The sequence below is a fragment of the Sabethes cyaneus genome, chromosome 2 (genome assembly GCF_943734655.1).
Source record: "Sabethes cyaneus chromosome 2, idSabCyanKW18_F2, whole genome shotgun sequence".
Classification (NCBI taxonomy): domain Eukaryota; kingdom Metazoa; phylum Arthropoda; class Insecta; order Diptera; family Culicidae; genus Sabethes; species Sabethes cyaneus.
This window is the reverse complement of record NC_071354.1, coordinates 186,391,051-186,416,982: the sequence shown is the minus strand read 5'-3', so window position 1 is coordinate 186,416,982 and position 25,932 is coordinate 186,391,051. Positions and strand designations below refer to the sequence as shown.

The 25,932-nt window shown below is 37.9% G+C and overlaps 1 protein-coding gene across 2 annotated transcripts in view; it reads left to right on the top strand.

Moving 5' to 3' along the window:
* The window catches only part of LOC128734342 (ceramide transfer protein), a 38,858-nt gene extending 13,702 nt beyond the window's left edge, over positions 1–25,156 (top strand). For both annotated transcript variants that reach the window (XM_053828489.1, XM_053828490.1), the window contains exons 5-8: positions 23,547–23,663; positions 23,747–24,301; positions 24,479–24,614; positions 24,703–25,156. In XM_053828489.1, the coding sequence (XP_053684464.1) occupies positions 23,547–23,663; positions 23,747–24,301; positions 24,479–24,614; positions 24,703–24,830 (936 nt within the window). In that variant the 3' untranslated portion in view covers positions 24,831–25,156. The remainder of the gene's footprint in view (positions 1–23,546; positions 23,664–23,746; positions 24,302–24,478; positions 24,615–24,702) is intronic.
* Positions 25,157–25,932: the final 776 nt, after the last annotated feature.

Sequence of the window (25,932 nt, the reverse complement as noted above, 5' to 3'; positions counted from 1 at the left end):
TTCATGAAATAATTATTTGTTTTGAATATTACCTCACACCAACAAACAGAAAATAATCCGAAACAAAATTCCAGTTGACACAACATTGCAATGACCACAAAAATAACGGCGGAGACGAACGAAGTAGTTGGACAACTTGTCATGAAGGTTTTTTTTGTTTGTCGTTTAGTCAAACAACACCCGAAAACGGGTCATCAACCGAAAGTGGTCGTCTGTGTAATGTACCTACACACTACACTAGCCGGTAACCAGCAAACAAAAATTATACAACAAGCAAAGGTTGCCACAGCCAGCCGCAGCCGCGGGCACTCGTAAAGAGAATGCACGCGTGATGCCGAAAACAGAAAAGATGCCAAAAATTCGTTCAAGGTTGATAGGTGTAAAGTGTTGCGGAAAGTACCTACTGGTGAAGGTATACTACAGTCTGCCGGCGGCGGTTTGGGTGTGAGTTGGCCCGAGGCAAAAATCGAATTGACTTCAACGCCGCAAGCTGGCGTTGAACGAACTCAATCAGCTCCATTGTCTGGGTTTTCTCTCTAAATCATTAAAAGGTTATATTTAGTCTAAAGATTAGATTTGACCTTTCATCGTGTAAAAAGATGTGTGTGTAAAAAATTCGGAAGTTGTTGTTGTCCGACTCTATTTAGGTATGTTTCGAAATTTTCAAATATTTCGATGGGTTTTTTTGTATTCAATTATAGTCTTATGTAACTATACATAAATGCAGTATTAAACAAAAAATTCTTTTAACTCAAATTTGAGATTCTACTAAGATGCTCAATAATCACTATCGATTGTTTGTTCAATCGCGTCAATTGCTTCGAATAAAGGATTAACGAACCTTCATCCTACAGAGCGTCAACAGTCGGACCGACGCAACGGTCTGTTTACAGTTCGAGCTTTGTCTGTGACACGTGAGCTGATGTTTGCTATGCACATATTGACCCTCCCAGACGCACATAATCACAAAAGCTTCGATTTCACATTACTGGCTGGCGATGAATCCATGCTGATCGCCTACGCAACGTGACATTGGAAAATCGAAAAAAAAAAAAAAGAAACAGCGCTCGCTGAAGTTCATCATCTTCCGAAATTTCATTATCAACCACTCGAGGTTTCGTTCAGTGGCCGGGTGTGAGGCACACCATCAGCTGCGCACCACCGAACACGTCCATCGTTCACGCAAAATCTAGTGTCCAATTTCTTCGCTATAAAACATATGACAAAATATACCCCACTCTAGCACTCAAAAATACGAGGGCGACTATTAGACGAGCGAAAAATAGCTCCAACTCCATTTGTTTACATTTTTTACGTGCATATATAACATCCATATTACCAAGCTCACAAAACGTAACCCCGTGCGTTCCGCAAGTCCCACAACATACTTGGTATGTAGACCGCACTTGAGAATCAATATGCGTTGTTGGCACATCCGAAAATTGAGCCGTAATTAATTCGAACTATGGTTCCCAGCCATGGTCATCCACTATTCGGCCAATACGAGCGTACGACCTTTCGTTTATTTTCATTCGCGCCCCGTACTATGCGTATACGAGTAAAAGCGATAAAAACTACGACTACGAAATGGGGGTGCACGGACAATGAATGCAAAATTCGATGGTCACTTACCGGTGCCCTTTCGATATGACTTCTGCTTGGCTCAAAATGTACGTAGGCTTTTCGGGTTTTTTGGGGAGGAACGCTATTGTGATACTGCATACTGCATAAAGTTAACCCATTGACGCATGATGCTAACAAAATTATTTTTGTTAATATTATAATTTATAACGACAAAGTTTATAACGATTGTTAGTGTTCACTACCGTTGACTTGATCTTTGTGACGTTGACAATAAGATCTTCTGCCACAGAGCTGTCGGAGAGATCAACAAGCTTGCTCTGAATGTCAGATCGCAGTTGCTAATTCTTTTCAATAATAAATATAGGAATTCGGGGAACTATTTGGAAAAAACACAAGGTTGGTTTATTTGGAATTGTTTAAACAGTAATCTTTGTAAAACATGTCAAAGGACTACGGAAACACTATTTCGAATTCATGTAGGAATGATTTGGGAGTACCACAGGGAAGTGTCTTACGACTTTTACTCTTTATGTTCAATGCATCAATGACCTGAAAAAAGTGTGTCGGGTGCTATATCTTTGCATATTAGCGTTGGCAAGAGGAAATGCTTATCAACTTAGGGATTACCGTGAACGTACCATATTCTGCGCAGTTAAGACATTTTTATGATTCTTTCGCTATTCTAAGTATTCCAGATTTAAATTAACAACGTGGATAGCAGCAACGTGTAGTGATACGGTCTATAATATCTGGTAAAAAATATGGGAATGATAAGTCGACCAACAATTGAGTATATTTTTTGTTTTGTAAACTTATCCACGGTGCATAATTCTGCGCACTCTCTTGTCCATGTTCCTAATTCTGCGCACCCGAAAAGTGAAAATAAATACTCCTGCCATGCTGTTTATGTCTTTATACGCTGAAAGCAAACCAAAAAATCCAGCATTAGCCATTACCATAATTAAATCCATGATCCGGCCTTCTTGTGCTGTTCGGGGGGCAAAGGAATATTGTTATCATTTAGATTGCCTCATTTTAAATATTTCATTCTCGATAACGTGAAGGGCGAATTGATTTGGGTTTTCTGCATACTAAACATTACACTTTAGACTAATACTAAAAATTGTGTTTTCATATAGAAACCACTTCCCCACTCTCTGACAGCGCCATGAGGTTGGACATTAAAAAAAAATAGAAGACCATTAAGTTTCATGAATTATCGCTCGTAGGTTCGGACCCCGAGACACAGCACAGGATTCCAATCAATGCAAGTTAAAGATTCTACTTGAATTTTCATGCCTATACCTCAGCCATTTGGGTGAGGTTGCGTATTCTTTCGTAATTTCTTTGAAGGATACATTACTGCGCAGAATTTGGAACATGAATAAAAAATCTGTGCCTAAATCTGCGCATTATTGCATCGCATTTTTCTAAGGAAAGCAATGCATGAAATAACTCTTTTTGTCTAAAACATGACTAAAATTAATTATTCTTTCTAATTATGCTGGATAATTTGATGATTGCAAAGAATTTTGATCATAAATTGGTAATTTTATAGAAGGACAATCATAGCGTTGGTGCTAACGACGATGTTTTCTGCCATATAAAATACTATCAGTTTCACGTTAAATTATTTCGCTCTCAAATATTATGGCCCGTTTGTGAATAATGACGTAATATTCAACAGACATTTATTAAAAAAATAACGCAATGATCATAGTTATGCACAATGTTAAAAAATACTTATAAAGAAAAATGCGCAGAATTAGGAGCGGTCACGGTATATTGGCTCGTTTTTTGTTTGGTTTTTAATTTTCAGGTGGATTTCAAGCCACCGTGAATCTTGCTTGTGCATAGTATTTTTTGATATAAATTAACAAATCACGGTTGTTTATGATAGTACCATTACATTATATTGAATTTTTTAATTTGATTAAATTTACAAAAAAGGTGTATTTGTGATCTTAATTTTCGTAATTACTGACTACAAGAAAATTTTTGAATATCCAGATTAGTTTCAAATAAATGATGTTTACATAACGAGCATCGTTTCGTATGGCAATTTGGCATCGTTTGTTTTTGTGCCTCGTTTGTTGCATTATTCCCCAGCGAAACAACATCTGATAATCTCGCAAAAATACATATTGGCAAATCACTCAAATGAACCACGGTTGAAGCATGACAGATTTCAAATAAAAACTAAATAGTAAGGTTCTTCCTACAAAGTTTATTTAGATTCGAGCAAAATTTACCCATATTTTGAGAATAACTAAGATTTTTGATTTGCAACAAACTTATTCTAAAATTTATGATAGAATGGCATGTCTATCGCAAATGCCATAAGGTAAAAAAGAAAGAAAAAAAGAAATTTTTCTAAAATGGTTCCACCACACCAAACACAGAAAAAATATGTGGAGCTTTTTCCAACTCCTTTTTTGCATTTATTTTAGCTATAACAGGGCTATAAGGGCGAACACGAAATTACAGGGTTCACAAGTCCTTGAAAAAATACCGACTTTTTCCCGATCGGATTAAACTTTTCTCGACAAAAATTTACCCATCTTCAACAATCGTCTACAACAGTTTTTATTGTGAGCATTGAAATTTGTGGTAAATTTATTGTAAAAGTCTCACAAATTCAATTTTTTGCATATTTTTGTTTCTGTGTATGGAATTGACCATATTTCATCAAAAATTTACTGCCTTTTTTAATTATATTTTGCTTTTTCGTTTTTTGTACTTCTTCTGAGGGAATAAATGTGTGAAGAACGAACATTGGAAGAACTGGGGAAAAAAGATGTGGCAAACTATGAAAAATTATTGACTGCCCAGGTGGGATTTGAAGCCACAACTCTCAATTTGCTTTTTCATTAAAAAAAATTAACATAAAATGACGATAGCATTTACCGTACATGTACATGAACTTCTGTTCGCGAAAAAATAGATGTTTTATTGTTAAGATTTCTTAATAACCCATCATTTTTATGATAGAACAAAACCACAAAAGTTATGGTGACCTACAATAATTTTGTCGGCATGCATTGGCGTAGGTAAAGGGGGTGCCTGAGGGACCAAGCCCTCTCCAGAATTCTGCAGGTCCCCTCCAGAAATTTTCACCATTGGTATTTCAATACCGTATAAAAATTCAATGTAGGGCACGGGAGGGTATTTTCGGCCCATTAGGCAATCTATTTTTTCGGCCTATGGCCTATTACTAGTGGAAAAACAGGTGGTCTTGACGTTCTTGGAATAAAAAATTGTAGATTACTTACAGTCTGCAGAAAATATTTATAACATATTAACAGTGTAGGTCGGCAAAGTTTTTTTTTGGCGAAAGAAAAGGCAAATAGGCTGAATTTAGAAACCTGCTTGAAATACCCTCCCGTACCCTATATGTTCCCAAAAATATTTCCCTCCTTATTTTTCTAACGCAAAAACCAAACGAATATCAACAGCTTCATAATTGGGATGTTAGACCGATATGTGTATGGACGAGGGAGGAAATCTAATCACTAACGAGCGCCAGGTGGTCGACAGGTTTTTCGATGAACACATCAATGGCGAAGTTTCAGAAGGAAGCGGAACGAAAGTTAGCCTAGGAAGGAGTGCCAAGGAAGATAGTAATGTCCCAGCAGCTGATCTCCAAAAAGTGCCTCTGGTAAGGCCCGCTACCGGCAGACCTTTATAAACATGGCCGAGAAACGCTGGCAACGACACAGTGAGGTTTTTTCCTAGATTTGGGAGCTGAAGCTACCGGAGGAATGGATGGAAGGAGAGGTTTGTCCCATCTACAAAAAGGGTGATCGGCTCGACTGTTGCAACTACCGCGGCATAACACTGATAAACGCTACCCACAAGGCACTCTTCCAGATCCTGTTACTGGCCGGCTGGGGGCCGACCATCCGGCTGATTTTTCAGAAATGTTGAGAGTACAACGTACCCATGGATCACAGCTTTATTGATTTCAAAGCAGCATACGAAACACTCAATCGAGACCGGCTATGGCAAATAGTGTACGAACACGGATTTGTGGATAAACTAACGCGACTGATCAGAACTCCAGTGATGTGTTTCGTGCGCATCTCGGGGACTCCCTCGGGTCCCTTTAATGATGCGGCGATGGTTGAGACAAGCTGACGGCTTAACCTACATGTTGTTTAACATCGCTCTTGAGAGGTGATCTGACGAGCGGCTATCGAAACGAGAGGAACGACTTTCATCAAGAGTAGTCAACTCCTAGAATTTGCAGATGACTTTGATATCATAGCCAGGAATACATCGGATGTACACGCCATTACCGTGTTCGAGCGGAAAGTGCTGCGGACGATATTTGGTGGAGTACAAACTGAAAGCCCGGAGTGGCGGAGGCGTATGAAGCACAAGCTACAGGCACTGTACGGAGAGATTCTTATCGTACATCGACACATCATAAGGATACCGGAAAATGCGAGTAAAATAGTTCTGCTGAAGAGACCCCTACCGGCGCTTGGAACAGAGGGACTCAACGTGCAGGATAGTTCGACCAGGTTGAAAGTGATTTGCGGCTTCTAAGAAACCAGGAAAACTGGAGACAATTGGCGCAAGATCGAGTTGAATGGAGACGACGGCTTGAAACATCACGAGTCACTCTGGCTCTATTCTGCTGACGACAACGATGACGATTGTGCTTATATACACCTGTGTTCAAAATAATAGCAGTGGTGAGTTTAGCATTAGAGTTTATAAAAAAAATTGCAATGCAGGAATTTATGTATTTGATAATCATCTGTTGTTTAACCGTTATGTGTTCGACAAAAAAAAACACCTTTAGCAGGGCGACAAGGGTACCCGGGTACCCAAAATTGATATTGTTATAACATCAACAATTTTAAACCGATTTTGATGAAATAGGTGTCATTTGATTCGTTAATTTATCTAGTTTTGAATTATGTGGCCATTTGGCCTTTAAAAGATTTACGGGGCCCGAAAATCCGGAATTCCGACAGAGTGTCCGCTGTGAGGTAGGGAACTGTTTGTATTGCAGGAAAATCAGTCATGCGGATATAAAAACTCTAAAAATTCATACAATGAACTATTTCATATAATGAGATGAATCAGGTTGGCCATTCCAGAGTAGGTTCCTGTGGGGTCATGGGTGGCCAGTCTAGGATTGGAGGTAAAACCTAGCAATATGGGTATCAAAGTTCTTGGAATTAGTTCGGGAGGTAATATTTTTTACATTTTGATGTATTTTGATTGGTTATTTCGAAAACGGTTTCTACGGGGTCACAGATCATACCGCAGGATTCAAGATAATGCTTAGCATTATCAGAACAGTTCAAAACGTAGAACAATCCGTTATACATTTGGAACCAGTTCCGAAATTATTAATGAGTACTAAACTGGCCATATCAGTTCAAAACATCTAAAAGATCCGCTAAACCAATCCTAATAATGGATTAGGCACCCAACTGGCCATCTGTAACCCTACAGGAACCCAATTCTGGAATGGCCAATGCGATCTAAAGTCACCAATTTATATAATAAGATGAAAAAAGGATCCACAATGTCAAGTTCAAAGCTAATAGCTTTGCTGAAAGCTGATATTCTTTCAAAACAAGCGGCTTTCCACGCTTTACCGGACGTTGCTCCGGAATTATTGATTCCCGGGAACTACATGTCATTTGATGGCCAAATGCTTTGTCTAATCAAAACTGGATAAATGTACGAATCAAATGCCACTGGTTTCATCCAAATCGGTTCAAGATAGCCAAAGTTATAAACATAGCAAATCATGGGTACCCGGGTACCCTTGTCGCCCTCCTACGTAATAAAAACATTCAAGTGCCTCTCATTGGTAATCCCCTTTATGGATATGCACCAAAAAAACCTCAATTACTTAAGATCAACGAGTTTTACGATGTCGCAAAATTTCAATGACGTATGTTTTAAATTGAATGAGTTATAACTATTTTAAAACTGAAAAGGTACCCGGGTACCCTGTTGCACACATAACGGTTAACTACGAATATGTTTTAGTCCGCAATTCCTTTCAGCAACGTTTAGACGACCCATTTTGGCTGATTATACGTATATATTAAAAATGAACATACTTTTGTTAAATGTAAATAGATAATATTTATACCTTAAATGGTTTATTTCAACGGTTATTTTATAATTCTTTTGAAAATTCTAATGGAATTGTGAGCACTGCTATTATTTTAGCACAACACAGGAAAAACAGGTAGACAAACAAAACGATCCATATGCTCAATGATGACAGTACGACAGTCGAATATATTTAGTTAGGGATCGTATGCTACTAGCATACAACGTCATATAGGTAGCGTTTGTGTACATGATAAAGCAGAAAAAATATAAACGATTTTTTAAAAATATGAGGATTTCACTGCTATTATTTTGCACACAGGTGTAAGTTCTGCGTTTGGCAGTTTTCTGCTTGAACATTCTCATTTCTCGTTATATCGACGCGACGACTTGGCAATATGAAATAAATTATTCATGCTGAGATCATTATATTTCTGTAGTTAATAGTAGATCGATATTTTCATACACAGTGAAATTTTTCTGGAAGGCACCGCCCAGGCCCCTCCCAAGGTAATTTCCTAGCTACGTCAATGCGAGTCCGTGTATTTGGCCTCGAGGTACGACGCTGGTCTAACATGCCAGCCGTCTCAGTTGGGAAAGGTTGTTAGAGTCAATAGGATCGTAGTGCGGGGCCAGTGTCCTGTACTCTAAAAGCTGACTGCGAAGTCTGTGGTATAAAAAACAGAAGATCAAGTTTCGATAACGAAAGGTAGCATCTAGGCTCTGCTTTGCTTTGCTTTTTGTTTACATTCAAATTTTTCAAGTAAAGATGAAGCGAATAGAAAAGCCTGTATGTGGTGCAGAGCAAAGAAATGTCAACCAAGGAGTCCCAGAATGACCCCACAGTCCACAGTCCTGCATTAGACTAAACCATAGTTACAATGGGTCTTCATGTCGACGACAGCTATTCACTTCTAGGTCGATAAGAGCTTATGGACGCAAGCATGTTTGATGCCCATACGACATTTTGTGTACTTTGCATGGAAGTTTTACTGAGACGACTGCGTAAATTTCCAAACAGCTAGTCGGAATATTGTGAAGTAGCTCGAAAACGTTTGCGAAGAACGCGAAGAAGCGAACACATCCTATTCAAGAACACATTATAACTTTGACCAATCTAATACACCTCACATGGGAGGAATGTGGGAAAGAGTGGTGAGTGGTGTCAAGGTCACGTTGGCTGTGTCCACCATCAAGGATAAATGATGAAAATTCTCGGGCACTTCAGCACTCGACAAAATAGCGATTGGCGATCATTTCGTATCTCTCAGAAGCCATATGGCCGATTCCATGACCCGCTCAAGTTTCGTTTTCGATGCAAGCACGGAACGGATTTCGAAGGAACTTGTCCAGCACCTGAAATCGGCCATATGGCCTCTGAAAGGCATGATATGATATCATGCTATGATTCCGGATTCATGACAATCTCTCGGATTCGAATGGGCTCGTAACTCGTGGTTTGTTAGAAAATATCCACATATTTTTAATAGATTCCAAAAATTTGACAAAATTATCTAAAATAACCATGTCGTGGTCCCCCAAGGAACACTGGAACAACTCCGGGACTATGTATCAAATTATGAAAATAGAAAAATTACACCAAATTTGGTGAAAAAATATTGAAAGATAACAAAGTTACGGTCATTTTAGTGAATTTTTTGGTGCTAAAATTAATGTAAAACTTAGAGAGGTTAAACCTAGCTGTGCGGCATCTTGAGATATTGAGATAAAGAACTCGTTTTTCAGATTCAGATATTTGCTTTTGGATAAGCAGTTTTTGTATAATTTATTCATTTCATGCCAAGTAATAATATGAGTTTTATTGCACTTTAAGTGTGGTTTCCATGATCAGTTAAGGTCATAAAATCCATCATAAAAATGTAAAAACCCCTAATAAACCCCTAATAAACACAGTGCTTGGGATATCACTATCTATAATTTCAACGGATATCTCTTCGATTTTATGTGTTGGCCTAACGTTCGAGCTTGAAAACAATTTTTCTATTTTTGTAAAGGACCTAGGGCCTATTATATTTCTTTTAGCCAATTCGTGGCTTCCCAGAAGTGTACTATATTTTTAGACCTTAACAACGATGTATTTACAATGCCAAAATTCGCTTTTAAACGGAATCTAGGGCAAAATTCCAAAAGACGGTCCAACCATGACGACGTTCTCCTATACATTATTGTCTATATTTACATGTGGATATCAGTCACGCTCCTATAGCTAGGAAGCGGACACAAGTGAGGCTTTTCCCTGGACAAGATTCTTCATTAAATTCTTTAATACCACCTTCTTATAACTTACCTTGGCAAGAGGTTCCATCGTTGATAATACAATACCATGTAGAAGTTAACACGAAGTAAAGGTGTGCAGCAACCTAAAGATGTTTTTGACCACTTTTTGGAAATAAAATTAGAAATACGGGCTTTTACGGGCAACTCTGAACAAATAACTATGAATTTTCGTTAAACCGGTTCGTACTAAATTATTGTGTTAACAAGAATTCTTGTTCTTGAACAAATTTCAACATTATTGATTCAAGTTTGTTGAATTGAATGTAGCACGCTATTTTTCAAATTGACATTAACTAAAGCTTGTCGCTCACCATAAGACATGCTGATGTTAATGTTTTCCATTTCATAACAGTTCGTTGTAATTATGCTTTGTAGTGTTTTATTCTTCGCTTTATTGGTACAATAAAACACAGAAATAATACAAGCTTCTCGCTGCTTTATTCACCTCTTATGCGCTTGTACGATAGGTACACCGAGCAACAAGAAGTTTCTAATTCAGCTTGTTTGTAGAGTTGAAAAATATTGGTTTTTGAATATTTTGCAAACATTTCTCAAATTTCCGCTTAAAATCATTACCTTCTCTTTATGAGTTAGACGGATGTTGTAATGATTTTTAAGTTACGCTGAATACGCTGCAGTTGTATGGGCACCGTACTACCATAACAGCATCCAACGGATTGAGTCTATCCAACGAAAATTTGTTCGATACGCCTTACGCCTTCTCCCTTGAAATGACCCTTCAAATCTTCCTAGTTATGAACACCGCTGTAATCTGATCGGGCTTGACTCTTTAGCTATACGACGAGATATTGCTAGGGCTTTGTTCATCTCTGATATTCTAAACTCTCAAATTGACAGCCCAGATATACTCCAACAACTAAACATCAATACCCGTCGGCGATCCCTCCGATCTCACCCCTTTCTCAATCTTCCTGCTTCACGCACCAATTATGGCCAAAACGAGCCTCTCTCGAGTATGTCTCGCGTTTTCAACCGTTGTTTTGATGTGTTTGATTTCCATTTGTCCCGTTCTGTCCTTAAAAATAATGTTCTGCATGCTTTGAAGTAAATCACGTGCAAAATGTATAGTGTTAGTCATCAACTTATAGATAATAAGGAACTTTGTGTTATAATTTAAGTCCTCATTATGTAACTGCTTATAATTGTATCATTTGGTGTAAACTGTTGGTGCAAAAATGAAGGTTTTGTGCCTACGGAAGAAGGAGCGTCGAACAAAGTTCCACTTCCGCGGGCTTTTCCCTTCTTGAAAAGAAAGAAAGAAATAAAGAATAAAGTTACATTGTAAAAAATACCAAAGTAGTAGACCAGTGTCATTTTCAATAATAGGGCATAACATACCATTAGGAAAACTCATGATTTTTTATGTTGCTAAAGCGCAGTTGATTTTTGTTCATGTACTAGCTTATTCATTTAATTGGATAGAATCTCGTTATATCATATCTTTACGTCTTGATGTGTTACTCAGCAATCGGTCCTTCGGTTATGCGCTGTTTGAGATTTCCGCATTCGATTAGATAATTCGATGAAGTATGAATTCAAAATTGAGATGATTAACGATAATTTTGATTAAATAATAATCGTTTTGATGCATAGTGATAAACGTAACATCGTTTGTTTTTGAACATGACTAGAACTGTCGTTGGTATTGTCAGTAACAAATGTACAGATAGCTTGGCTTCGATTTTTATGTGGTATTCCACAAATATTGCTTTGTATTAAATGTAGTAACTAGACAATTGTTTAATTGGATGTTTTCTTGTCCGATGGCTGAATGGTTGTGGCTGAGTGTTCGATCTTCTCGGAGCTAACCTTCCTTTTTTCTCCTACTTCCCTTTTTTAACCCCATTTTACTGATTCCCTTATGTCAAGGAACAAATATGTCAAATTTTAAGAAGAGTATGGGTTCGGAAGTTATTCAAACATACATTGACTTCTATATAATTTATTTTATTAAAAAAATTAGAATAATTCATTCCTCTGGCAAAATTAGAAGTGTTCAACAAATCAGAAGACCTCCAAATACATTATTACAGTGCAATAAAAAGAGAATTACCAAAAGTGGCTTCAAAGTCAAGCGCTACGATTCAACTGACTGTTGTACCGAAGCGCATAAAATAAATCCTCGAACGCCGATGTTGTTGGTTTTCAACATAAACAAACCGAGTGCCCATCAAAAAGGTGCCAAAAGTCTCAACCAGATTGCTTCCAGGCTGCAGCATTCGCTCTCTTTCGCTGCGGTTTCGCGCTCCCCCGAGATGGAGTCGACAATCTGTAGAGTTGTGTGTACGACGAATAGATCGACAGGCAGTCGATTGCACACGTGCATGCATATGTGTAGCCATACCTACTGTTCGAGTTCTTCGAAAATAGCAGTTCTCCATGCGCGCCACACTCGCTCGCTACCAAATCGCAGTCACTTTCAGTCGGTTCAGTTGGCGGATTTTGTTCGTCTGGTCAATACACGGTTTGTCGTCTCGTGCCTCGCATTGACATTTGACGTTCCGTTTTGCAATTTCATTAGGTTAATGAAAACACAAAAAAAAACGAAGAGCCCACCTGTAACGATTGTGTGATAACAGTTTAGTCGGTTCCCGCTGGTTGTTAAAGAAACAGTTGTTATCCTTGGCGAAACTGAAACTCGTCCTTCTTCTGTTGGGCTTCCCCCAATTTTTCAAGCAGCCGTTGAATTGAGGTGTGAACACGAAGAGAAACATAAGTGGAATTGTTTATTTCAACAATAGCTGATTCAACTAGTGCGTGCTTGTTCAATCCTGTAATCAGTGCTGCGTGACGATTTCAATCATCGAATCCCGGAATATAGGGCGGGGAGCTATCCGTGTTCTCGACAGTCAGTGCTGGTGGATTGCAGTTTGGTGAATTGTGTCGAGTTGTATGGTTCATCCGAAACGTGATCCGATAGTAACCATGCCGTCCCTGACTGCTGCACGACTCTTCAAGGGATTCAAACATAAGGAAATTGTGCGTATTGGCTCTGTGGTTTAGTGGTTTCGATTATATAGTTTTTTAAACTGTTCATTATGAGTTGCCTGGTCTGCCCTGGGACATGACGGTTATGAAAAATGTAATACTTATAGAACGTCAAGATGTTATGAAATGTTGTTTTGAACATTGTTTGCATTTTGTATACAAATATTTGCTGAGCTTGCGATAGTCATCGGCTTAGCGTTTCCTCTACCCTTGATTGTTCCACATTATAAATCAGAAGCAAATGCTTACACAACCAAACATAATGTCAAATAAATCATGAGACTTTGAGCTTTGAGTCATAGTGCATAGCTTTGTGTTTAAACCTTTCATTTGCGGTTCAAAGAGATGAGTCATTTTAGTAATGAGTTAGATAGGTAAAATCCTGTGAAAACTATCGCTTATATTTAAAAATCCTGTTCAAAATAAAGTCTTGGATTATTCATTGTTCCAGTTATGTCTACAAAAATCGCACCGAATAAAAATCGTAAGATCATCTCTCGGAAAGTTCGGGAACTTGCTTTGAAGTCTGACGATCAGATGTTACTCTAAATTTCTGATGATGTAACTCTTTTTTAAGGAGCTTGCATTTTGTAATGTAAAATTAATTTAAATCCACTAGCATGCTTAGACATAAACAAATGGTCGTAAGGCACCCGACCTTTCAGAAGAATGTTTTGGCCTGGGAAAACGGAGTAATCATAAGGAGGCAAATCTATTATGAGGAAGTCCTGTATGGCCCGACAGGCCTGTATACCCGGACACTAGCGATTATTCAAAAACAAAGAAATGATAAAATTCTTTGGAAAAATAGGACAATAGTACCATTAAAGTACTATTGTTCCATTCTTTCCCAATTTTTTTTATCATTTTTTGTTTTTGAGAAATCGCCAGTGTCCGGGATAGAGGCCTGTCCGGCCATACAGGACTTCACCATATTGCTTTTCGCAAAAATATCAGCCGATTTGTTTGAAAACTCCAGCCTTTCGGGTGCAACTGGATTTAAAACCAAAGTTCAAATTAAACTGGAAATGAGACATGGAACATGACTAGAAATTGGGCATACATTGGATTTAAATTGGCCGTGAGATTAGACTTGAAAATACGTATGAAATTAGACTTAGAATTAGACTTGAAATCAGAGTTTAAATTTGAGCTAAAATTGATCCTAGTATTGGAATTAAATTAAACTTGAAATTGAGCTTAAAAGTAAACCCAATTGAACTTGACATTGGACTTAGTTAAATTAGACTCGAACTTGGACTCGAAGTTCTACTTCAAACGTGGCATGGACATGAAATTAGACATGAATATTACTTGAAATTAAAATTGACATTTTCCGTCTTATTCTTTCACAAGAGTGCCTTTACCTTTTTTATGTTCCGCTTTTGTCTTTTGCAGTCGTTTTCTGTTTTTTTTACATTCGTTTTCCCTTTCTGTTCACTGTTTCCATTTTATCTGTTCCTTTTCTCTTCTTTTCCTGTTCTATTTACACCATTTTGCTGAGTCCTGAATTACCTCGGTCCCTTTTCGGGTTTTCCTCGTTTTATGGTCCATTTCTCGTCTTTTTTTGTCTCGGTTTTTGTCATTTTCTATACCTTTTCGACTTTTTGCTTTTTTTGGTTCCGGTTTTCGTCTATTTTGCGTTTTTTAAATTTTGTTCCATTCCGTTTTTCGTTCGTTCATCGTTTAGGTTTTTTCGTTCGTTTGTTTCGCTCTTGCTCTTATTATATCCTACTTTTCCTCCTTTTTTGTCACATTGTTTTTCTTTTCCGTTTTATCCCCTTTTCTTCCGTTTTAATTGACCAAACTCGTGTTTTTTAGTCTTTTGTCCTTGAAATGCGGTCAGGCATTTTTTTTTTGAAACGATAGTTCTACAATTGTTGAAGGGACGATAAGGGAAAGTAATGAAGAAGGATTTTTTGGGAATGGAGGGGAAAGAGACAACTTGGTCAATTTCATAGGAACGGAGCCTTTCTCCGAAGACCCGCGCTGAGAAACGCGGACTAACACGCTTACGGACGAACAACGTCACACGCAGTACCTTGCAAGTCGTAAGGGCCTGCATAGTGTCGTCGTCCTGAAAGTAAAAACGAGTTAGATCAAAACTTCTCGGTCGGTGGAGGAAGAGGCACAATTTGTGTCTAAAAATAACCCAACCCATGTTGCTACGGTTAATAAGGGGGATTGTGCAGACTCCTTTTGTCCAGCGCCTCTGTGGTTCATAGGTACACGGGCACCAACGAGCCACATGCCCTGGCGGGTGTTGTGGGTTAAAATCTGGTTATAATATCAGATTATAGCTTGGTTCCACCCATACATCTTCCAGCATTGGACAAAAGGTAGGAGTCACAAAGACAACTTGTTAAGCGTAGATACCTATTACCCCCCCCCCCTCATCCTTTCCACTTTTTCCCCTCCATTTCCAAAAAATCCTTCTTCATTACTTTCCCTTACCGTCCCTTCTTCAATTGTAGAACCATCGTTCCGTTTTAATTTTTTTCTCCCCATTTTATTTTATTTTATGTCTTGTTCCTCCTGTTTTTCTGTTCTTATTTTTCCATTCTACTGCTCTCGTATTTTCTTTTGCTTTTTTATCCTTGTTTTTTCGTTTTTTGTCTGATTTTTTCTCTTTCTCAGTTCAGTTTAGCTCATTTTTTTATCACGTTATCTTCGTTTTCTTTAGAGTTCTCTTTTCTTTTCTTATTGCTTCTTGTCTCTTCAGTTCTTCATATTTTCTGTCCAGGCTTCTTGTATTTTGCTTCGTTTTTTCTCTTTTTCTGTTCCGGTTTTTCATTTCCACTTTTTCTCTCTTTTTTTTCACGTTTAACCTCCTATTCTATTGCGTTTCTTCTTTCGTTCTTCTTTTTCTCACGCCGGTTCTTATTCTTTTCTCTTTAGCGTTTATTTTCTAACTCGCTTTTTGTCATTTTTGTCACGTTTTCCTTTCTGTTCTTTTCCGTTTTTCTCCTTTTGTCTAATTTTTTTTGTTTCGTTGCTCGGTGAGCAGCAGAAGACGGACTGCAATACCCGAGCAAAGTTTTAGAGTAAATTGAAAACAAAATTTGTTATCAAAAGTATCAAACGGAATACTAATTTTGCTGTTACACAATATTTATAGGAAAGCAGAATTAGTTGACAACTTTAGTTTACTATCATATCATCATCATTTTGCTATCATCATGAACTAGCCATTTTACTAAAAAATAGATTAATTTAAATATTGGAGGTTTATTTACATTACAAATAGAATCTGTCAACAAATTTTCTTTCAATAAAAATGAAAACAAAATTATAGCAAAGTCTGATACATCATAAGTGCCATTTTGAGTTGGTAACAAAACATGTTTTCTAGTTAATATCAACAGCAGAATATGATATTATTTTGATATACTTTTATTGTCAATCCATTCTCGGGAAACTGTTCATTCTTTGCTGTTTCTAGTACAGATAAAATAAACTCATTGCCATTGCCAACCTGAAACCAACGATTCTATCGAATCACTTGCGTTAATGTTCGTGTTGTTCTCTACATCCATTCATTCTCGACAATAGTGAATGAAATCAATGTAAAGAATTCATTTATTTTGAACTGTCGACAACGGCAAAGGAAATTACAATAAACGTAAACATTGTCCCGAAGTTTTAAATAATTTACTTCAGCCAGGTTTTGGTTGAAAAGCAGGCAGTTTAAAAAATTAAACATTAAGAACTGAAATATCAGTCAAAAGCAAGAAATTTAACTGACACTTTAGACGAGCAATCATTCAGTACTGCAATTCATGAATGAATTGCATTGAAGGGTAGAAAACTGAGAAAGACAAACACTGTCAGCAGCTCAGTAGTCATGTCCATGGGCTGGCAGATAAAAGAATATTACCAGGAGTAAAACTGTTTTATATCTGCCTCCATGCGGGGCTGTCAATTTTTTCGAGCACTGCTGTTTGCTTTACGTTGGTTCATGAGATATTTTTTATTAGGTAAATGTTGAGGAAAACAGAGGTTTTCAGCTTTAACTCAGGAACAGCAAAAAATATATCATGACAGTGATGAAACTGGATTATGAATTGACGAACAAAAATTAAATGTCTCAAAAAAGATCCATGTGACAAAACATAATTTTCTGACTGCGGGCTTCCGCGTTACAGAGATTATTTTGTTTTGCATAAATTTTCCATAGAAGGTGGGTGCCTAGTGCCTGCTGTTTAGGTGATTATAATCCAAACAAAAAAGATAACTTTAAAAACTCTCCCTATGAGTGGAACATTTTTTGTATTAAGAAAAGCAGCACAATTTTTGTTTTGCTCGGAGTTTTCTAATTAATAATCTGCCATTAAAAAGAGTTATCTCTAGCGGCAACATTTTTTTTTGATATTTTTGTTTGTCTTCAGAAAACTGAGTAGAACTGTACTGAAATGTTAAAAAATGAAACAAAAGCAACATTAGTCACTAGAGTGGTTAGGGGAAGTGAACGAAAGCGAAACCGCTTTCCGAACTTGACACTGATTGTTTGGTTGGTTGTTGTCTGTGGTGCTGCCCGCCCGCAGAATAAGGTCACTCGCCAGTTGTCACGAATTGTTGCAGCTTAGCTTAGCGACCGCTATGCTGTTGTAGCTTGTAGGTCATTCGATAGGTTTGCTTTCTTAATATGTACAACCTATCAACGTTTGTATCTCGCAGTCGTAGTCAGTGTTTTGGATGCGTTACGGTTCGTTTTGTTAGAAGGTCAGAACACGTATGGTTGCAGCTTGCACAGGACGATGGTTGTTTGGAATTTTTTGACCGTCTGCTGGGTCACAGTATATTATGGTGTATGGTGTGACCGCAAAGCTGTCTTGAGATGACAACTGATTTTAGGCATGTAAAATGCTTCACTAATTTTGTACCTTCCGTCTTGATTTCTATCAGTATAAGACGAATGACCTCTGCTGTATTTCCGTAAATGACCATTTACCGGACATGGCTAAAGCGGATTAGCACTTTTAGTGCTAATTTCGGAAGCTCACGAAAATATCGTCAGTAATGAGCTTCTGTAAGCGGAAACCATCTGATAATAACATAGTTAGTGATAAGTCTGCTAGACTTCCTTTGTAATCTTGAAGATTTCATATCGCTAATTAACATTAACTTTTTTGACACATCATCAGTTTTAATTAATATTTTGCAATATTTTTCAATCGCGTTTTCGATTTTTTTTCTTCATATTTATTCGTTTGTATCTTTAATTTTACGTAGGTTGTTCGAATTTAAGGTAATGCAGTCAAAACTTTCATGCCGGAGTGAAAGGCATTTCATGTTCCATTTTGACTTAGAGTTTATTTCTGATTCCGGTCGTAGTAAGTAAAGCCATTCTAATTTTCATTATTTGTTGGATGGATTTAATGAATACTCCACAAGTTCTTTTGCTGATTACACTAAAACACACTTACCTTCTGATCCGTGAACTTTGATATCACTGAAAAGCGATTATTAAAGCATATTATTGAAATTACGCAACTGACTTTATTTTTTATATTCGTCGTACCGTTTTAAAATCCGTCCATCAAAATTTTTCATCGTCCGAACTAAAAATCACAACAATGTTTACGAAGCTAACGCGCATGTATTTGTGTAGGACGGCATAACAAATGCTATTCTGCAAAATTTCTGCAGGTCAGGCAAGTTTCCCTGGCAGTAGAACAACGACAATGCCTTGCGTGAGTTATTTTCATTTATGAATGACGGAAATCAAAACGATTAGTCGACATTTTCTTCTTCGTCGCACGAGAAAACGTAGGAAATTTTGCTGGTAGAACTTCTTTAATGATAAAAAGCATTTAAATAGATCTCAGCTTACTTTGATTGATCGCGTATAATAAACAACTAACTAAAATATTAGGGAATAACTAGTTTTACATTGTGTGTCATAAAAATGCTGATATTTTAAATAATTTGTGTTGGATAGGACGGGAAAGGCAATTACGACGAAGCAGTAACATACCCTATTTCAAACACTTTTTCTCGAATACGTGAGGCACAAACTTTAGTAACGTGTGCAGCGTGCTATATCTCTGCATATTAGTGTTAATGGGAGGAAATGCTTATTAACTTAGGGACTATATTGGCAGGCTTCATTGGGCCTGATTTTTAATTTCAGGTATAATAAATTTAAGTTTGTCACGAGGATTTCGAGCCACCGTAAATCTCGCAGGTGCATAATATTTCTCGATATAAATTTTCAAACTATGGTTCATTATGTACCACTACCATTATACTTTATTTATAAAAAAAGGTGTATTTTTGATCTTAATTTTTTTAATAACTGGCTTTACAAGAAAATTTCCGAATATTTAGGTTAGTCTCATGCAACCGGTGCTTACATACTGAGAATGGTTTCGTATGGTAGTTTAGCATCGTTTGCTTTTGTGTCTCGCTCGTTGCATTTTACCGACAGCGGTTGTTTTAGAAGCACATTTTGAATTCATTTGAGCACACTTAGCAGTGGTGCGTTTACAAACTTTTATTGAAATCTTATAAACAAGCATTTTAATCGTGAAATCGGTTACCTAGGAACATCGCGCGTTATTTCTATCATATGATTATCAAATATCAAAAGCTTGATAGCTTTTATACAGCTCCCCAATAAAGTAGTCAGAGTTTTTAAGCAAGTTCTATGATCGAAGGATGCCAAAAGGTAACCGCGCAGTCAATGTTTTTGATGAATTGCCAAAAAGACCCGTTTGTCTCAGGTCAGCTTTCGCGCATAGCAACAAATGTCTATCGGTATTTAATAACTGACCGCGCGCGATTTCGAACGAATCGAATATGTTGATAGAACATAACTGTCGGTGCGGTAAACTGATTTCACATAATTTTTACTTATTTCGGTATCGGATCTTCACTACCTATTTCGCAATGACCACGTAACCAAACTCGTCCTCAAATCGTACGCGAGCTCGAATGACAGTGAACGCACCTCCTGTCTCGGTGGATCCAGATCAATTTCTTTCTACTAACAATAACTCCTTCCTGTGACACTTGTGGATGATGCAGTGGATTCCTCGGTCTCTAGTAGCTGCAAGTGTCGGACTAACATTCCTTTCCCTCCCAAATTGACTAGCATGGGCGTGGCCAGCTTTGCTATTAATCACCATTAATCACAATTAGAACACCAGAAAATGCACACCGAGAATGATCTGCTACTCCCAAGCATTATTTTGATGCTTCTTTGTGCAATCTCAGCTGATTTAGATCAATTGCGGGCAACTCACGGGCGGTCAAACTATGCTATGCTATGCCAATACGTGACACACAAACTTTAGTCTAAAATTAAAAATTATATTTGCTTATTGGAACTCCCTCCTTACACTCCCACAGCTTCTAGAAGTTTATGGTTCAAAAAAGTAAAAAATGCGGTACTATAGATTAGCGCTCGGAAATTCATCTGAAATGCAAAAATTCAAAATGGCCTTATTAAAAATTAAATTATTGAAAACAAAAAGGTTATCTTTTACCGTTTCTGGAAAGCAAAATAAAACTTTCTGAGTTTCTGAGACGCTTTGCTACAAGAAAATAAAAATTATAGCTTTTTTTTAATAGTCATCTTAGATAAACTATGAATAATCATGAAATATATCATTCAAAGGTAAAAACTTTTTGATTAGCTTTTTGATAGTGTAGGTAGTGCAGTATAGTGTTTCTTTGCCAACTATTTATTTGCGCAGAAATAGCTCGGTTTCTCGCAGCGGGGAAGACCCTCCTAAGTTTTCTTATATTAATGGACGCTTATTATGACACCATTTAGTGCTACCATTAATAATGCTTTATTTCAAACCCTGCACCAACTAAGGTGTGTCGAATAACACTTAATATTCAAAACGCAATGCTCAGTGAGTGATTTAAATAGTAATGCTGCGCACTGAATTGTGTAGCTACCAAATGCTTCACCACAGTATCATCATAATGTCTTCGGAAGAATCATTGGTGGTTAGCTTACCCGACAAACTTCGTATTGCCACAAATTAAACTGTGCTGTACCTACATAAATCGTGAATCTCGAATGACCTTTGTCACAATCTCGAGTTTTGCAACTTCTGTGGAGCTGATTCATTATTGGCACTGGCTGATACGCCGAAGCATCCTTTTCGAATTCTTCCTCTTATTTATTCACGCACAGTGGCGAGTATTTGCGTGTTGTATTTAGCTAACAGCCACAGTCATCGCTCTCGCTCGTCATTGCAGCCCGAGCAGCTGATACTGATCACCCGCGAGAGCTCACACTCCCTCCTGCGTGTAGAATCGAGGCCGTAGGATGAAAAAGAAAAGAACAAATAATGCAAAATCAGTATCCTAGTGTGCTGCTAGCTCTCACAGACAGCTGGGTTCTCACGAGTTGTTTGTCTTGTGAGTGTGCTATACAGAAAGATGCGACGAAGCTATGCGTTAGCGAGTGTGTAGGTAGCAGAATGCCTGCACACAGCAACGGCGGGTGTTTGCCGTATGCTTGTGTCAATGGCGTGAGCGTTGGGTGCTATGCTTCTCATACTCGCTCACGTGGGAGTAAGCATCGTTTGTTTCTTGCTCGCTTGCCAACTATTACTGTTATATGTGCACACATAGGCACACATGGCCGTCCTATTTATATGTGCACACTTTTCCTGTGCATTTCTGGGCGGATTTTGTTTATATGTGCTTATTTGCCATTAATTATGTGCAGAATATTGTGAGTATATTCCACTCAAAGGGATCCACCGGAGGTGGTTTGTTTTTCCGGATCAAAATGAAAGCTCTAAAATATTATAAACATGTTAAAATCTGACTGAGATTCTGATAATTTGATCAAACAAACTGCGTGTTTCCGTGTCGACCCTCAGGCTGCTTGCTTGACGAGATTTCTGGTTGTAAACTTTTTATGCATAGAAGTACCGAGTGTATATTCCTGCCCACGTAGTAGAGGTTGACGATATGCTTAGCGATTCTGATCTGACCTTATAGGGCCTGCTGGACTTTGGAATTGGTCTATTCAAGGGTTTGAATATTCAGCCAGTAAAGATACGGCGCTGCAAGTAATTGCATAAAGTATCACTTGACAACGGTATTGAAGTATTTGCTCTACCAGACTTATTTCAGGTGGTTATGGCTGGATAGAATCTGCTTAGCGGTAAGGATTAACGCAGGCACACCTAGGCTGTCTGTAAGGCCTTTTGTGGCGAGGGTTATGAACGGAATAAATGCAACCAGTTGGGTCATTGTTGCAATAAGGACCAGTGCAACAATGGCGGGAATAATCACTCGGATTGTACCTGTAAAAAAGATGGTGAAAAGTGCTTCTATTGTCGGGTGACATCGCCTGACTTCTCGACATGCTCATGCATCTCCACAGAAATGCATAAAAAACCGTTTCTAGTGACCCAAGTCTCACTCCTCGAACCTCTTGGGCTCTGTCATCGTCGATCCACTCAAGGTACAAGATCAAGGTCAAGGATTTTTGCCATAACGGAAAAAATCTTTCTTCTCAATCCTACCCAAAAAAGGACTGAAGCTATTTCCAAGTGGAAAGGCAAATTGTAAGGAGTCTGTAAGAAGTGTTGTAGAAAATTCAAAGTAGACTCGAATGTTTATTCATATTTTGAACATAAAAGAGAGGACGGTAATTCAAATTTAGAGCGTAAAAAGAAATTACATAAAATGAATGCTCGTAAAAAGAGATTTTTGTCAAAATTTTCTTCCGAAAGATAAAATCCAGTCAATTTCTGGTTTCTTTCTTGTTCCGCTTAAAAAACAACATCCAGTTTATTTTTTCCTCACTTTTTGTGATCAAAATCTGGAAAGTTACAATTTGAATTTAATTACACTGTTGTACCAATTTCTATGACCGTTATTAGCGTGTAATAACACCAAATTTATTGATGGGATTGCACTTAGTTTTTGGTGTAGTTCGGTTTGTTCAATCGATATACGAGGTCTCCAAAATTTGGAAATGCCAACGTTCAAATTGGTAAAACAACTGCGCATGTGGCTCGCCAAAACCCTCGAATCGATAAATGTTAACGAATTAGTATCGAATATTTTATTGATTAAAGTTCACCCTAGTCGAGAGCCGGGATCCCGTGAATGTGTGCAATAATTTTCAATTCAGCTCATGTCGTCGATGTGACGATTAAATTATTCCGTTGATGGTCGAATGTCATAGTTTTTTTTTCTGTTACTCACGTGTCTGCCTCACAGTAGATACATTTTTCGCGAGTGAAAAAGATAATCTTCATTTGCGTGTTAATTTCTGCATTGGTTCCAGTGCTAAGCGCGACAATGAGTGCGATTCCGTGTTGGAGTCCGTATATGCGAACAACATTGCATAACATCTACATATCTTGTCAGGCACAGATATAGGTCTGCCTATAATTATTGTTATAAAATTAGTTGGATTTACAGTCGAATTAGTTGTCATCATGTTGTATAATCTTACATTGTTTATTTTATGGAGAAAGTGTCTCCTCATGAAGCTATCGGAGCAATTAGATTGACTGAATAACAAGTTGGAATAGTAAATGTCTTTACCAGCACTAATTAGTGATTGATTTTCTTTTAATCAGGAAGGGCCCCATTCCACTATACCCGAGGATGAATTCTTCGATGCGGTCGAGACCGGTCTGGACAAGATAGAGGAAGACCGACAACTACGCGTGCGACTCAAATTCCAATCACAGCAGGTATGTTCATTCTTCAATCGTAACTATGTATCGATTTAGATCGAATTGACTGACTATCTCATCCGACGTAATTTTTTTTTTAGTCGCAGCTAAGTACGGCTAGCTCTGTTTACAGCACTAACCTAGAAACTGATGATGATAAGCAACAGTCAGAAGACTTTGGAACCGGTGCACAGGCTCACAGTCACAAACTGTGGCCGGAAATTGACAAAATCTGCACAGAGCAACTTTACCAGGCCCGGCAGGGTGTCGGAGATGGTGGCAACGGGTGGCAGCTGTTTGCCGACGAAGGTGAAATGAAAATGTACCGGCGAGAAGAGGAAGTCGACGGAATGGTTATCGATCCACTGAAATCTTGTCACGTGGTGCAAGGGGTAACGGCACGGGAAATGTGTCATTACTTCTTCGATCCGGCGTATCGAAACGACTGGGAAACTACGCTGGAAGATGTACAGATAGTGGACAACGTTGCCCCGGATACGATGGTCTTCCTGCAAACGTACAAGCGCATTTGGCCCGCCAGTCAACGTGACGCACTGTTTTGGTCCCACATGCGAAAGATCACCGACAACGCCGACCAGGGAGCACACGACACCTGGATTGTGTGCAATCACTCCAATCAGAATGAAGAGTATCCGGTGAGTGATTGACGCGTTTGTTGATTATTATAGAAGCAGGTTGCGTGAATATGGAACATTTTTCCTGGTTATTTATTTGTTTACGTTTCGCATTTAATAATGCATGTTTAAATCTTTTAAAAAAACTTCGACGGTAAAATTCTAAGTTATAAAACATAACATTTCATCACCTTTTAGCCCGCCAATCAAGGTAAATGCGTTCGCATATATTTGACGGTAATAATGGTATGTCAAACCTATCTGACCCCTGGTAAGGACAGCATAACAGCCACTAGAGACGATCTGACATGTAGGATCACGTACTGTTCCACTGGTAAGCAGAGTTTGGTTATTTGTCTTTATTCAATTCTTGAGAAACTGTTCGTCTTAACGTAAATTTTTCTTCTGTTCATCTATTTAAGTTAACCCCGGCGGTTGGGCACCGGCAACCGTACTGCGTGCTATCTACAAGAAAGAGTATCCAAAGTTCCTTAAACGCTTTACAGGATATGTCGTTGATCAGCGTAAAAATAAGCCAATAATGTACTAGCGGGTAGGCGCGATTCGATTGAGTGAAGATGTGCGTATGTGTGAGAGCGAAATACAGAGAAATATTGTGTAGCTTTTGTTTAGTTTAAGAATTGTTAAGATTGGTAGAAACAGAGTGTGAAGAATATCAAATAGTGAATTGGTAGGATCGATCTAACCGACTGGCTGTTATACCTATAAAAAAAAACATTACCAAGCCACGATTTACTACGTTCACAAGTTTCACATGTTTCAGCACAGAGGTAAAGCGTGTGAAATCAGCGAGTGGTTTGTTCAAAAATCTAACATTGCTTCTTGGGACAGACAAATAAAACAACTGTTTTTGCTATTTTGAACGTTTAGTTGTTTGTTTCATTGCATTCTAAGCTTCTTTTAGTTTTGTGTTTGAATGAAATCCTGCGAAAGTTTGTATTAATCTTCTTAATGGGTATAACGTATTAATATCACAAAATAGATTGAAAGCTCTGTCATCCTGAAGCTATAATAAGACCGACGCTAGACATTATTTGTAGAGTTTGAGCGAGCAAATCGCGACTATATTGTGTGTCAAGAACATTTTTGTTTGACTCATTCTCCGTTGTAACGTGGAAATTTTCTGTAATTTTTTCTTTATAATTTTCTCAAATTTTCTATTTGGTCAAGTTTATAGTTTTTATTACAAATCAAGCAGGGATAATTCGATCACTTTGACTTAATTTTGACTCCTTTGACAGTACCGTCTCAGCCGAGCAAAATTTGATAAATTTATATATGAGACATTTATTGAACTAGTTGAACTAGAGACATTTATTGAACAATTTTGCTGAATAAGGTTAAATTTATCACGCAATTGTCTCAATTCTGTTATCAGTCACAGTCAGCCACTTCACCGTTCTACTACATATATCAATGGGAGCATTGTCTCGTTGTACAATTATTTTCGTTCGTTTATTTTTGTCGGTTGAGAGATTTCGAATATAATTGTATAATCTCTACTGTTCATCTTGTTAGAAAAAAGCCTTTTGCTTAAACGTCGTTTAAAGCCCTCTGTTAGAATACGGGACAGTTCTGGAGTTAGTGCAACAATTCCATTGACTCTATCTAGCGGCACCGCCTAGCTGAGA